At 32.4% G+C, this 16,709-nt stretch overlaps 1 protein-coding gene across 1 annotated transcript in view; it reads right to left on the bottom strand.

Annotated features, from left to right (window-relative positions):
* Nucleotides 1–231: 231 nt before the first annotated feature.
* The window catches only part of LOC139487913 (platelet endothelial aggregation receptor 1-like), a 36,269-nt gene continuing 19,791 nt past the window's right edge, over nt 232–16,709 (bottom strand). The window contains exons 5-13 of the mRNA XM_071273147.1: nt 12,850–13,050; nt 12,043–12,216; nt 10,426–10,620; nt 9,377–9,511; nt 8,495–8,638; nt 7,681–7,815; nt 3,505–3,651; nt 1,938–1,968; nt 232–732 (exon numbers count right to left, since the gene is read on the bottom strand). Of these exons, the coding sequence (XP_071129248.1) occupies nt 600–732; nt 1,938–1,968; nt 3,505–3,651; nt 7,681–7,815; nt 8,495–8,638; nt 9,377–9,511; nt 10,426–10,620; nt 12,043–12,216; nt 12,850–13,050 (1,295 nt within the window). The 3' untranslated portion in view covers nt 232–599. The remainder of the gene's footprint in view (nt 733–1,937; nt 1,969–3,504; nt 3,652–7,680; nt 7,816–8,494; nt 8,639–9,376; nt 9,512–10,425; nt 10,621–12,042; nt 12,217–12,849; nt 13,051–16,709) is intronic.

Here is a 16,709-nt window from a genome sequence, read left to right as displayed (position 1 = left end):
GTTGGAACTTTTGGGCTAGTTTGTTAGTTCCGGTTTTGAATAATTTGGCATAAAGGAACTTTTTAACTAGTCACTTTGTTCAGATGGAACTTTTAAACCAGAGGAAGACCAAAGTAACTAGTTAATAAGTTCCTCCGGAACTTTTGTGCTAGTTAGTGATTTCCGCCCGGATCTTTGCAACGTCGGAACAAAAGAGCATTCACATATGCTCATCATCATGACAACTGTAAGTTAAGGAATTTTTCTAGGTTTTTATGAATGGTAATAATGCTACTGAATGAATATCGCTATACAAAAAAAATCACAATTTCATATCGAATCCCTATCATTGAATGGAAATTTTTCTAATATCTAATATCGCAATATTTCATTTTGCATTTTAGTCCATTCATCACAATTTGCAATGATACTTGCTTGCAATCATTTCTGAATTTACATATTCATACTGTTCATATTTCCTTTTAAGACCAGTCAATTACACAAAAATAGTTTTATGATTTCAATATCGTATGTCCTTCCGGCTCAATTGTATCATTTTATTACTTATGTAATCTAAATGGTGCACATTGTCTTATTTTAGAAAAAGCACTGTTAACTGCTTATTGATTAACATATGCTGTGTTTATCTGATCATAGTCATTTGATGTTGGACGTGTTTGATGTGTCATAAGATCTTGATAGGTACTAGATACATTTTCCATTTGAACATCGTCATACTGTTGCTGCCCATTACTACGAAAATAAATTAATCATATTATTAATATCAAACGTCTTAACGTTTGGTTTGTGAAGTAATTGAATTATTCAGTGATTTTGTTACTGTCAAAATACGCGATGTATGCCATATGTGGAGCAGGATCTGCTAACCTTTCTAGAGCACCTGAGATGACCCCAAGTGTTTTGTAGGGTTCGTGTTTCTAAATCTCCCGTTGTCAATGTTACGTTTTGTGTACAATTGTTTGTCTTTTCGTTTTTTTTCTATTTAAGCCACGGCGTTGTAAAGTTTATTCTCGACTTATGGGTTGGATTGCCTCATTGGTATCTTTTGCCTCCTTCTTATGTAATAATCTGAAGAATTACTGTTGTTTTATAATTCCAGTGGAAATAACTAGTATTATGTTTGAGTTTGATTCTGAATTTTACCGGAACGTAGCAAAGGTAAAACAGCTGTTTATATCATAACACCAGTTAAGATCATGTTGATGAATGCATGCAGATTTAACATGTTTAAATTTGGAAATTCTCATTGAATTACCTATGCCTGAAAAGTTGGTTATTTTGTTTTAGAATATAACGCAAAAGGACAGTAAAATAACAAATATATCTGACGACTGTATACAATATTGATCCAGGTGATAAATCGAGTAATACATCAAAAATCCACTGAATTGCTATTTCTCATAATTAGATAAAGGTAAAGTTTAAAACAATCAAATTTGATGTTTGATGATCAGAAGTTATGGTACTTAAAATGAGATAGATTTAATGGTGCCTTATGCTTAACGTTTGTGAGCTATTTTAACCGTTATACCGATCCTATCAAATTTGTGTATGTGTTGCTTTTCAAGAATTGACTAACTGTAAGTCAAGTTTTGTTTGGAAAATTTCAATTTTGCTGATGATCCTTGATTGAATAAAAAAAGTTATCTTTTTGTCGTTCCCTTGATACATCTTAGGAAAGTTCAATCGATTTCTTCCTACACCTTAGTATGTTAGTAATGTTGAAAACAATAGATGTAAAGATCGTATTATTTTTCATTTTTTACACAATTTAGTCGTGTTTGCTATTATTTTAACTGACTCTTTAATTGGAGCAATATTGTAACGTCGTTTATTTCTTGACCAAAAGAAGATTTGACAAATCGTCTTTTGGTAAAGATACTCTATTCCACATTTCCGAATGTTTAAGTTAACAGTAATGTAATACAAATTCATACCGTTGTGTTTTATCTGTTTTGTTTTCTTTTCCTACAACAAATATTATTTTGAAAGTATCAAAACATTTGTGAATTTTTGTTCTTTTCTGGAATTACATGCATGATTTCAATCACAATAAACGCTTGTACAAAGTGCTTTAGAAATCACAATATTGTTAGTGTATTGGAAACAAACAATTGCAACAGTCAAACGTTGAAAGGTTAAAGAGAACTGATGAAAATGGTTACAAAACAGAACAAATTCAATTAAGAACCAGGTTTACATAAAGTGTCACAAAATATAACCAGCCTTTACGATATAAATAGAACAATGAAATGAATTACTAATAAAAAATAAATATTCTCCAATTTCCATGAACTTCAAAATAATCTTCCATTGTGCAGTTAAGACTAACATATGAATCAAACAAAAGATCTGAAACCTCATCAGTGCATGATTTGAAGTAGCCTGTTTGTTTTGAATGCTAGATATTGTACATGGGTAAGAACACAGGCCAGGACTTTGAAATTGGTATTTGCTATGTCATTACTAAGAACGCGACATTAAGGAGTTGTAGCAAACAGTGATCGGCTCAGAGTCAGAATACAGTTCCAGAAAAGGGGTGTCCTAACAAACAATACAGTTAGTACATTATATAAACACTAAACGGTTTAATAACGATGCAGTGGCTGACAAAACAGTCTTGGTGTGGTTTTTGTCATCTGTGTTGCGGAATGCCACTAAAAATACATTATTACATATACATACTACCAGGATGCAGTGGTATCTTGTATTTGTGAAACTGTAAAAGCATTCATTTTGGCAACATAGGCTCAAAACATGCACAAATTGAATGGCACATGTAGATGGTCATACGATGGCGTCTTGTCACTAATACATACGAATTGCTGATTCTTCATAATGATTTAAGACATTGTCAATTGTATTTAATGGGAAATTTTGAATTTCTGTATTGAAATACGTCTTTTATTCATAAAAAAAATTCTGACGGGGAACTTTAAATTACTTTAATTCAAGTGAAAAATCAATCTATATAAAAATTTAGATATAATGTAATAATGAATTTTCTAATTTTACTTTTAATTAAAGTTTGGGCAAACTGTTGTTATTTCAAAAATAAATTTCTATATACACAAGCATCTTAATTAAATGATTTGTATGGTAAAAAATAACCTCATCAAAGATTCCAGGCAAATAATTTTATAAGCAAGACGCAGGTGTCGTCGACACTAGTCTCGTCAGTGTATACAAATCAACATATTTTAAAAAACCAAAGAAGATTATTAAGAACAAAAAAAAACTCAAAACGCTGTACAAATCACGCCAACAGCAATCATAGACCAGGGTAAAACATTAGTGTATTGATAATTTACCCATTCAAAAATGGGAAATCGATACGTCAGACGTGCGTTTTAGTCCACGACAGTAATAAAAGATATCAGTTTCGGTGAATTCGATATTTTACCAAACAGTTTATATGATTTAGTTTGTGGTATACAGTATTAAGTGTCTTTCAAGTATTTCTGTGTAGCAATATCCATGTTTATGTATAACACAATTCCATACCTTGTTTTTCCCGTAGTTTTCGTTTAATTCTTACTAAAAAGAATGTGGCTGCCGTCGTCAGACCTCCTAACAAAACGCCTCCGACGAAAAGACCAATCTGAGTTGATATGACAGAGGTGGCTGCCACTGTAACATGTTTTGTTGAAACTGAAAAAAAATAGCCATTTTAAATCAATTTTACGGAAAAAGGTATAAATTTAAACTAAATTCATAAGTTACGTATATTATGCAGTTTACATGGTTTAGTTGAATCTTATATTGTAGAACAAGTATGTTAAGCAAGACAAGACCACGGTCTCACAACGCTCACTTTGATCTTAAATAAATTCAGATCGTGGTGAGGTAGCAGTATGAGCGGCATAAAAATGTTTTCTTTTTCTTTTCGCGATTCTACTACGTTCTCATAACGCTTTTACAACGATTCCACTACGTTTATACCACGTTCTCACCACGCTTATCCTGTGACCTCAATACGAATATCATGATTTTACTACAGTCGTCACGTTCTCACTACGACCATGCTACGATTTATCCGATTGCAACACGATCTTACCACGCTTCTCTTGCCACGAATATACAACGTTCATACCACGGTCATATAATAGTGGGAGGGTTGTGCTAGAGGCAGAGAGAGCTCTGATAGCCAGTAACGAAAAATGATCCGGTAGAGATGTTTGACGGACCAATTCAAGCTAAATCACAATTTATGGCTGGAACATCAAGAACAAATGACAATGTTTAAGTGAACAATAGTAAGGATGGCACAGATTCGTCACGCATGGTTTAGACGTTGGAGAAAAAGATAAAGTAGTCAAAATTACATACATACAAACAAAACCTGGTGAGCTTTTATATATTTCATGTGACAACGACATTTCACATGATGGTCGTGGTATGAACGTAGTCAGGTTGTAAAAAGGGCGTGATGTGGACGGCATGGGCGTCCTAGAATCGTCTCATTGTCTTGAACAGCGTGATATATAGTCATAGTGAACGCGTGGTAGAGTTGCGGTGAGGAGGTGATGTTCGTGGAAAAGTCGCAGTAATGTCGCTGTGAGATCGTAGCGCAATCTCAGACTAGAATCGCGTTTTCACTACGATCTCACTACGATGAAACTGCGACCTTTACGATTTTACCACGACCTTACTGCGCTCTCAATACCCTTCTACTACGACCTGATTTCGCGACATCCACACCACGATTGTTTAGAACATGGTCAAAGTTGGCAACGCTCATCACGATCGTGAAGACCTCACCACGACCGCACTGTGACCTTACTGCGATATACACGATCGTCAAAATTTGCGTTTTCACAGATCGTAGTGCTATCGTGGCATAGAGTGACTGTGGTATTAATCTAACTTGTACGTGCATGCACATACAAAGTGTAAAAAATGACTTGTCCTATGAAAATCACTAGAACGTCACAGAACATAAATCGTCAGAAGAATCATCACCAAAAGTTACGGATCCGTGCATAAATTTGATTTACTGATCGATCGATGACCTTTGTCACGGTAACTCTCATATAGGTTATTTGACTTATCTGACAGATCCTATGGGTCAACGATCACCGATAACTCATCGATCAGTCAAACATCCTTCACCGAAAATTCAACGATCAGTCAAGTTCACGTCAAACAGTAACTTGCCTAAGGTTGCAAGTATTGTATGTCATATGGTGTTTTTTGACGTGTTGTATCATTGGCTATAATACCACATCTCCTTTCTTATATTTGGTATGTAGTCGGTTTTTCACCTTTTCACTTCTATACTCGTACCCTGAACAACAAATATATCTTTTTTGTGAAACACGTTTACTCCCGAAACCAAAATTATTATATTAAAACCTACCTGTGTACGCTGTTTTATTCAAAGCCATTTTTTTTACCATGTGATTATAGACTTTCCGAATTGATTTTCCTCTGAATTAAGTATTTTTGTGATTTTACTTTTTAAATTTAGTCATAGATCAAACATATTTGTTCAGAGTGTGCTTACTTGTTTATGTTTAAATGTCTTTGTGATACAGTTAAGTCATTCAAATCGATATCTTATATTGTGTTTTTCATGTTGTAATGTTGCACTACAGTCTCAGGATTGGTTGAAGGTTGACGCCTATTAAAACGATTGAAGACGTTGCATTTTTGTGCACCTTTCCTCAGTTAGGAGTATATTGTTCAGTGGTTGACGTTTGATGGTATGGTTCAAAGGTGTGTCTCGTTTCACTCTTTTTAATGTAGAATAAACCGTTGGTTTCTCTGTTTGAATGGTTAAAAACTAGAAAAATACGGGGCATTCTGCTGTTTGCTGTTAGCTTAGGCTCCGTGTATACGCCGTACTATGACCTAAAACTGTTAACTTTATATACTTTGGGACTTGAAAGTGAGTGGACATCATGTAACATCTTCTGTTACACACAGATAACAAAGAAATACATAACAGAAACAGCCAAATTCTTGAAGCCGATAATTTATCTGGTAGAAGTCCATTAATAAATTCTACCCGACCCAGTGATTTTTATCCATGGAATCGTCCGATACCAAAACAACGAAAAAGTCTGAAGCGGAACAGAATTAAATCTGATGAACCTGATTTGTAAAACCTGGCCAATATAAAATCAACGCAAAGTGCATGAACTCTATTAATAATCTATCTTGAAAATGTTTATTCTACGTTAGTATTATTCTGAACTTTTTTTTCACAAATACTGAATTCTTTTCATAAAAGGTTGCGTTATTTTTTCTTTGATATAATTATTGTCCTATTTATTATTGTATACTATATTATATTGCTCTTGTTGTACACAATTTGCGCTTGATTGATTTTGAATAATAATAATAATAACCGTTTAATATCTGAGTGCACCAAACGTATTTTGAAATTCTTGCGCTGGATCAATACCGCTACACCTGGACTAATTATTACAGTGGTTATCAATAGTTCTGTAGCATATAATTATCTGGCATGATTTAAAACCCATTTTATTTGCTTTTTTGTCACTTTTGTTTTTTCCAGCTTCCATTCTCTATTTTATTGTCGTTACTGTTGATAAATGTTTCAAGTATTTATATACTGAGCTTTTAATTCCTTCATGCATATATATAGATGATATAGTTATTCTTTGAAATTTCTTATCATATCACTCACAATAACTTAAATACCGACAAATTCATGGCTTTTTGTTTTTGGTAAACAAATTGTATCCCTTAAACTCATCATGTAAGGCAATAAGCAATCGAAATAAAAACCACCATGGCAACTCGACACAAAAGATACCAAAGAGACCTTCAAAACTCATACAATCAGAAAAACTGACAATCAATTATATGATTTCTTTTTTATAAAATTACTGCAAAGTCAGAATTATTCTAAATACTAAAACAATCTTATCTCAGACATATACATATATATTGGCCGTATTTGGCACATCTTCTTGGAATTTTCGTCATCAATGCTCTTCAACGTAACAATTTTACTTGTTTGGCTTTCTTTACTATTTTGATCTGAGAGTCACTGGTGGGTCTTGTTTGGATTAAAAGCACGTGTGGTGTGTTAATTTATAAGCCATGTACATTTGGTAACTATGTCCAAATGACTTATTGTAATGTTTATTTGTGTATTTCTCTGTCCTGAATGTTCTTGCATTTATTTGCACTGTAGTCCTGTCATGTAATGTTGCTATTTCAGTGTTATGTTTAACAATGCCATTAAAGCGCGACGTTTTGATAACCGCAAATCCGGTTCAGCTAACCATTGTTTTCTTAAAATGTCATGTTCAAAGTCAGGAAAATGGCAGTTGTTAACTGGTAGTTCGTTTATGTGTGTATTGCATTTTAGTGTTTCTGTTGTGTTGTTGTTCTCCTTTTATATTTGATGTGTTCCCTCAGTTTCAGTTTGTAATTAATATTTGTTTTTTTTCTCAATCGATTTATGAATTTCAAACAGCTTTGAAAGAGTGGGAAATTTCTATTCCAAAGTCGCCTTCGTCGTTGTACTCATGTTAAATACAAAAATATTAGATGCAACTCATTCGGCGACGTCACAATCCAGGATAGATTCGTATCTTAAGACCTATGGAATATGACAACTCGAAGACACATGGACATGTTGTATAACAAGAAGAAACAACAAAAACTACAGATCAAAATCTGTATCTCTCTTTTGTTTCTTACCTTCATCACATGATTCGCCCTGCCATCCGTTTTTACAACCCATTAATGGGCAATTTCCTGTAAACACATTACAAGGTCCCCTCAAGCAATAACAATTTCTTGTACAGTTGTTACCGAAATACCACATGTCGCATGCTTCAATGCAAATGAATTATATATAACTAAAATAATTGATATTTCTAAAAACAGACTAAATATAAATATGTATGTTATCGGGTCAATGCAATTATTTCAGACTCATTGGAACTTGGATATACTTTTGTGTATTTTAAGAATGTTATAAATAAAAAAAAAAGAATTTGATTCAAAACGATGAACATGAATTTGACAGCTAAGGCCCCTATGATCATACATTAGCATTCTAAAGATAAATGTAATAAATCAAAGCAACATTACACATTATTTCGAAAAAAACCTCATTGGACATAAGTTCTGCCAGGAGATTTTAGTTTTGATGAAATCTGTATGTCTTTTTATCAGTATGAATCATGTCAATATTGTATTGTCACTCCCAACAAACTAGTCAAATTGGATGAGTTATCATGCCCAACTGATGACGAATATAGTGTTACACGTGGCAATGTTTTTTTATAATACAGTCAACATACACTAGTTATGAAAAAGACTGTGTGTTGTATTATGCTGTCGGAGAACATCGTTTTTCTGAATTTTTCGTTTATTTCAAGACATCTTAATTCAATCAATACACAAACTATATTTAAAAATGCAGTTAATTTTAAAAATTACCATAACTAATTGATATGTATTACATATTTAATTGAATTCCGAATCAAAATACACAAACTGTACATACTTTTGTTGCAGTATTCTTCATATATATAACCAGGGTTACACGCAGTTGTGTTTTCACATAAACCATCAACATTACTACACATACGTGATAAACACCCCTCACAAAACTCCGAACAGTTTTTTCCAAATTGACCAGTTGGACATTCTGCAAAAAGTAGAGAAATAATTTATACATATTATATTAATGTATTAGAAGAGGATAATTAGTTCGTCGCGGAACACTACAGTTACAAGTATGTTTTTTACATTTATGTTTGTTTTTAAATTGACAGTTTTGCTTGCAACTATGATAATATACGATATTAGAATGATATATAAATACCAAATGCATTTATATTAGTTTGATAGCTGAAATCTACACGTAGAGGGACAACATACGGTCAACAATCAAAGAACGGTGCCTATACAGTAGTATGTCAAGCTAATTCCCAAACAAAGACATCATTGACTGAATTCCTCACATGGGACAGACACACTAAATATTCTTGTTTTCTCAGGATCTCAATCCTCCAATTTTTAATCTCGATTTTTTACACAAAGGTACTTAAAAATGAAAACGTACAATAGAAGACAGTGTAATACAAAACAATAACTTGTTTTTAACAAATATGATTACAATATAAAAACAAAATGTTTTGATCGATTGTCGCTCTAAATGCTTTAGCGTTTGCTGTCCCTTTATTTCTTTTTTTTTAATTTGATCGCAAAAATACCATATATACATTTGAATTTTCGCGGCTGCCTAAATACATTAATGACATACATAATTTAAAAGATTATTGATAATGTGTCCCACATTTGTAAAATGATCGATTTGATTCTAAAGATTTTGATGAAAACGCAAATGACCAATTACTGAGATTACGTTGAAAATGTGTTTTACCTTGAGCACATGTATTACCAGTCCAGCCATTTAAACATCCAAATATACAAATCCCGGATTCAAGGTCACATGGTCCTTTACAGTTTTGTGGACAGGATCTATTACAAAGAGGTCCATAGTGTGTAGGTGGACAGCCTAAAAGAAATTGGCAAACAGAACATGCAACTAATTGAAATAACATGTTCTGATTCTCTCTTGAAAATGAGTGATGCAATATGAACCGTTCATTGTTCCAGTAAATGTCTTTTCAGGTTTAGTTGTGATGAACGGTCGCTATCTACATGTATGTACGCATTCCCTCTCAAACTTTATAATAGTAATTAATGAGGTATAGGATATTTTTCCACTCAATGTATTTTTACTTGCAGTTGCAAAGCACAATGAACAGTTTGTGTCAAAATATTGATTATTCCAGGCCTCTCTTTCGTTACATCGGTATGAAACAGTACAAATTACCAATAATTAAGTATATGATAAGTTAAACAGACCAATTGTTGTTAAAAAAAGTTAACATTTGAATATTTCGTTTGAGACAGAGTTATATTTTTTTGTGTAGGACGCAGTTTACTTAATATATAAATAGAACTTACATATATACATGGTATACGAACCAATTTTATCTTCGGACATTATCTTTTTAACAACATAATACTATTAAATATCGGTAGAGGTCCAAAGCGACATGACCGATTCTATTTATTTACATTTTTGTAACAGCCTCCTCGTACATTTTTATGTAAACAAAACGATCTCATTAGAACCATAGACGGATGTGGAACACACATTTACTAAAAAATGCTAACAAATAATGAAGATTTTATAATTAACTCTAAAATGATATAACTTGGAGTCCTGTCCATGTCGCCACAACATTGTAATTCCCATTGTTTGCTTACTACATGCAAACGGATGATGTCGCTATTTCAATTCATTTTTTTCCTGCGCATTAGCTACATGTTACAGGTTGTGTTTTGATGATAGTAAGACAACTTCATATGATGTTCAAATATTGTCAAATTTTAATGTTTTGTGTTGATTGAAAAACTCACCAAGAACCCCAATTTCACATATTTCAAGAGAAGCATCCGGATCACCTGGAGGTACATAAGTCAAGTATCTGAAAATGGCAAAGAAGCTGATTGCAGTAGGTAATGTTTTTTCTTTATATAAAACAGTTCCACTTTTCCAACCAGAGCTTGTATTTGAAGCGTAGACAGCATGATCTCCTTCAGTAGAATTATTTTCTAAAATTAGAAAATTAACAATCTCACTATTGAATAGAACTACACATGAACTAATGACTAATTCATTTCGATGGCCACAATTTTATCGGTCAAACATGGGATGTGCGATATAAGCTTTATGAAAGGGTTTTTCAAGAAGAATAAAAGAACAGACTAGTTTAACGCTTAAAAGTTATATGAAATCCTTAAAATATATTTGTTGAATCATTCAATCATATACAACTATTTAAATGTGTTTTTCGTTAAATAACTTCAAAAATGTAAAATGTTTTAAAGAGTATAAGGTGAAGTACTACAATTGATTTCTCCTATGTCATGTATGTCTTTGATAACTCTACACTTTTCCAAAAAAAAATGACCATACACATAATTTCAATGATCATTTGTCGATTTGAAGCCTTTAGTATTGCTAAGTTGTTTCTCATTATTTTACTGTTTAAAATATAATCACACCAAGTACAGCGCTTTGACTCCACCAAAAGCACATAGCAGTTACATCACAAGCGGATGACAGAAATTGTCCGTGAGCTTTAGTTTTGTAAATACAAAAGAAGGGCCCTTTCTTAATAAAGGTTTAGTTCCATAAAACGAAAGGGATAGTTTCAATTTAAAAAAAAAACCTTGGTGCAGATGGTACTAAAATTATAAAGATAGATACGAAATGCAAATTATATGCATGGTCATTTAATTTTCGTTTTTGTCATGCCTTATGCAGTTGACTATCTATATACGGTATGAATTTTAGTCATTGTTGAAGTTCATACTGTAAACTATAATTTTCTAATACCGTTTCATTTCTTCACACTTTGATCACGTTGATAAATGTCTCATTCATTATTCTATATATTATAAAAGCTTTACAGCTGGTCAAACCTATGTATTCCTATATATATATACCAGAACTGAAACCATAACAAACACAAAATAATGAATTCGATTTAAAATAATTATATTTGGAATTACTTCCTTTGGTTAAGACTCCACTTGCATTGTACAATGCTTCAATAATTACTTTATCAAACTGCTAATTTGGTCTTAATAGCTTAATTGCATGAAACGTTACACATTTGAATAAAAAAAATATTAAAAAAAAATAGTTTGTCCTTATAATAACAGCTAAAAGTGTATTTTATTGTACATTTAAAGTTATCAGAATCTTAACAAATATTACAAATTACAATACAAATAGAACCACAGCGAATATGTCATTGCAATTGTAACAATTAAAACTAATTCGAAATCGTACGTAAATTGAAACGGTCCATTTCGCAATGATAGGTGAACTGATATTTTTATAACTTAAGATATTTCCTATACCCGTATTGATAACATCACATTGACTTTGATGTATACAGTTTTTCTTTGAGTGGATATTCAGAGAATTCATTATAGAATTCATTTTAAAACAATCAGATAGCATACCACCAAATGTTAATAATATTCCTGTTACAATGCTTGCTTCCATAAGATCAACCTGAAATGTTACAGATGATCCTTTAGTTCTTGAGCATGAAAATTTATCTCCATCAATAACTAAACTAGCAGGTACACTACCACTTGGAATCTGTGTGACCAAACTGTATGATGCCAGGTTATCTATGATTAAACGATTTATAAATTATATTTTATCTTTGTGTTTTAAACTAAAACAAATAGACACATGGAGTACATTATGTTTATTATTGTGTTAACTTAACAATCATCCATATCATAATATCTATTATACATCCAACGCTGGTCATCCTGCTATAAATAAATCGTTTTTGACTATTAAGATAAAAACGGAAATCAAATATATTCAAAACAGTCCAGTTTGAAGATCATCTGAGTGATTTTAAACTGTGCCTGTCGTGAATAGCAAAAAGAGCAACATTGCAATTGATTCAATTAAACCATATCAATATTATAGTACTGGCATGAGTATATCAACCATCCATATTTAATAAAGCGAAAAAGTGAAAGAGTTAATTCTCAATCTTGTATTAATCGATTAAAATCTGCAATTTTAACGTGAGATACTATAATAAAACTGTTTCACCCTATTCATTTTGAGGCCCTTTATATCTTGATGTTCGGTGTGAGTGAGGGCTAAGAATTGAGGACCGTACTTTGACCAAAATAGTTTACTTTTACAAATTGTAACTTGGATGGAGAGTTGGCTCATTGGCACTCATACTACATCTTCTTATATCTATCAATATATAACACTTATATTACACAATTACTTACACTTATTACAATGATTGCCTGTTCGTCGTTCATTACAACCGTCAGTACAAACTGCAGTAATTTTATTGCAGACATCATGCAAGCAGTCGATAGAGTTACATCCCCAAATGCAAGAACCATTTCCAGGGAAGCAATTTCCTTCAATGCAATTTTCTGCACATGATGAATCACAATTATGTCCCCAAAAACTCTTTTGGCATCCTAGAAGGAACAATAAATCAAAGGATTGTACCATTAATCAGGGAAATACATTCAAAATGAATTAAAAAAAAAAGTTTATGTCGTGAATTGTAATAAATTTGTATGGATTTTGAAGTTCTGTATTTTTGTTATTTCATTTTTATAAAAGAACATGTTCTTGGATTAATTTGCACTTCTCATAAGTGCAAATTGGAACCACACTTTTTTTTGTCGTAGAATCATCAAATTTGGCAATAATGTACCTCTGGGGATAAATAACACAATACAAAAATAAATTTGATATGGCTCGCCCGGTTCGGCAACTGGAGCGAAAACAGTGACAAAATCCTGTAGGATATTTTTTTCTCCCATAGGATTTTTAAAAATCCTACAGGATTTTGAGAAATCCTATAGGATAAAGTCATAATCCCGTAGGATATTTTAAATATCCTATGGGATATATAAATCCTATCGGATTTATTTATCCTATAGGAAAATTTATCTCCTATGGGATTAAATTAATATCCTATGGGATTTAAAATCCTGTAGGATTTTCAAAAAAAGTGTTAAATCCGATAGGATTTTTTTTATCCTATAGGATTATCATGAAAGACTTTTTGACAGAAACTAATGTCCCTTAGGATATTTTTTTCTCCTAAGGGATTTATTTTGTCCTGTGGGATGTTTTTTCTCCCATGGGATATTTTTTTCTCCTACCGGATTTTTTTCTCTCCCTTAGGATAAATTTTGTCCTGTAAGATATTTTGTTTTCCCTTAGGATTAACTTTGTCCTATAGGATTATTTTTTCTCCCATAGGATTAAATTTTGATACGTTTTGTCATCTAAGATGGATTCTTCAGTTTTGTTGGTATCTTACAAACGTTAACAATTGTTGCTACATAGATATTGATCACTACGTAGCTACTACGATATTGAACTCAACCTTTGTATTTAGCCTAGCTGCTACATAGATATTGATACCAGGGATCAGTTCAATATCGTAGCAGCTACGTAGCGACTATGTAGCTGCTATCAAAATCTAAGTAATAACTAGTCTATAGCTACACGTTCAATAGTCAATATCTACGTAGCACTACGTAGCTGCTATGATATTGAACGCGTCCCAGGGTTGGGTTCAATATCGTAGCAGCTACGTAGCTGCTATCAATATTTATGTAACAACTAGTCTATAGCTACACATTCAATAGTCAAAATCTACGTAGCACTTCGTAGCTGCTACGATATTGAACTCGACCCATCTACGTAACCGCTACGATATTGAACACGACCTTGGGTTGTGTTCAATATCTTATCGGCTATATAGGGCTATGTAGATTTATGACTTTTGAACAGGTGGCTAGCCTAGCTGCTACATAGATATTAATAGCAGCTAAGCTAGCTGCTCGTTCAATAATCATAAATTTACGTCGCACTACGTAGCTGCTACGATATTGAACGCAACACTGAAAAGGGTCGTTATAGTTTCAATAATTATCGAAACGGATACAGGGAAATATTACTTTATAGGATTGTGCAAATCTTGCCTTCGTATATGGTTTTCGTGATATTAATTATTAATGAGTCTGTTTAATAAATGTTGTTTGTTTTACGTCCTGTGGCAAATATTACATGTATGTTCATAACGAGAACACAATAGGTAGGCTTTTCATAGAACTTGGAATGGTAATGCAAAATGAGGATATATTGAATAAAAACAGAGCTGCCTCAATTAATTGTGCAAGAGTACCAAATGTGCAGAGGTCTTCCGTGCATGAAATCTATGCTTAAATCGACCATCGTTTTTCAAGTACAGTTTTATAATAATATCAACTGGTTAAATGCATTTTGATGGCTTAAATAAAAGGGAGATTTCTTTTAGATTGGATTATTTATAGCACTTTAGTTTTTTTGGTATGATACTATATTTCAGATTTCTCTTGGTTATGTTTTTGCACTTAGTGCGGGAAATCGTGGGTTCAAATCCCGGCCTGGTCAATCCAAATACGTCAACATTTAAAATTGCTGTTCCTCCGCTAAGCAAGTGGAATTAATAATTTAATTACACCTCTCCTCCATTACATGATATATCTGTAAAAAAGACTGGTATGCTCGAGTGGCTAAATGATGTCCAAATGCGGAGTGTTACCTTGTGAACTAGCACGTTAAAAATCTTTCTCGACACTATCAGTCTAGAACAGGGTTCATATTCAGTATAACATTTGGAACTTGAATTTGTCTCTGGACAGGTCTGGATATATGGCATATTCAACGTTCATTATATATCTACTAAATCGTTAATAAATAGAGAAGTATTTTCCTTGTACTGATTTTTATTTCATGTACTTGGTTTGATTTCCACGAATTGATATTATAAAAATGGTATGGTTAAACTTTTCACAAAATATGTATGTGCCTTTTGTGATATTTTAAATGGCAGGTAATATGAAATTAGCTCCTTACTTTATTTATACATGGAACGTTTTTGTTTGGCTTGATAAGGTGTATAGGGATCTCTCTATAATAAAAAAAAAACAAACCCAAAAGACTGTAAAAAAAAATTTCAATCTCTTGATTGTCTGTGTTGTTGGGTTGTTGTCTCATCAATATTTACTCTTAATCCCTTTTTTCGAACCCAAAGGGTAGACTTGAGCACAGAAATATTGTCCACTCTTGACTTCATCAGCTCGACTTTCGACTTAACCTTGCTGAAAAAGTAAAGCCCCCTCCCCCTATTCCTACAAACGTGAAAATTAGTTAACAGACTAAGATGGCCACTACGATGCTTTATGCTGTTGTTTTTTAATCGCTGCCTATTGCAGCTATCATTCCCGGTTTTGGACAGAATAAAAAGTAGATGTGGTTCGATTGTGAATGAGACAACTTCAAACTATTGCTTTCCACCAAGGTCCACATGAAGCTGATGAACGCAAATTTATATAAAAAAAAGAAGATGTGGTATGTATTGATTGCCAAAGAGACGAATGACATAGAAATTAACAACTATACATGTAGTTCACCTTACGGCTTCCCACAATGAGCAAAGCTTTTGTATCTAATTTTATTTTATATGATTAATGTATTGCCTTGTGTCGTTTCTTTTGTTTACTAGTATATTGAATGTCTCTGGTGGTATGAATCTTACTTCATGAAATTTAAAATTATACCCTTTTTCAATAATAGGCTACCGCAATAAAGATATAAGCTTAATAAAATAATTATTTCAGATTTTCACTCGTTCAGGAAATGTCATACGGGACAAGAATGAGTTTTAATGGCGAAAAATAGTTAAAGAGAACATTTTATTTATTATATATACTTTATGTAAAATTAGGTGAAATTGAGGACGAGTTTCATTATAAAGTTGAAACAAAACGAAAAGTGTATTTAACGTTTTTTGTAAATAGCTTCTCAAATATTGAATTGATTTTATCAAAACAAAAAGTATAAGATCAAAAATTAAATTTTCTATCAAGATTCTTTATTTCTTATAAAACCAAGTTTAATGGTACAAGGAACGATATTTTTACATATAATAACATACAGATTTTGCGCATGACAAGTTTGCACAAAACGAGCAACAAGAATGAGAGATTGCATGGGGATCAACATACGTCTATATTGATATTTCTAATTAATTTACACAAATTTTTCAATACACGAATATTTTTTGAAATAAATA

This window comes from Mytilus edulis, chromosome 1 (genome assembly GCF_963676685.1).
Source record: "Mytilus edulis chromosome 1, xbMytEdul2.2, whole genome shotgun sequence".
NCBI lineage: Eukaryota > Metazoa > Mollusca > Bivalvia > Mytilida > Mytilidae > Mytilus > Mytilus edulis.
The sequence above is the reverse complement of the archived record's forward strand: the minus strand, read 5'-3'. Positions and strand labels throughout refer to the sequence as shown.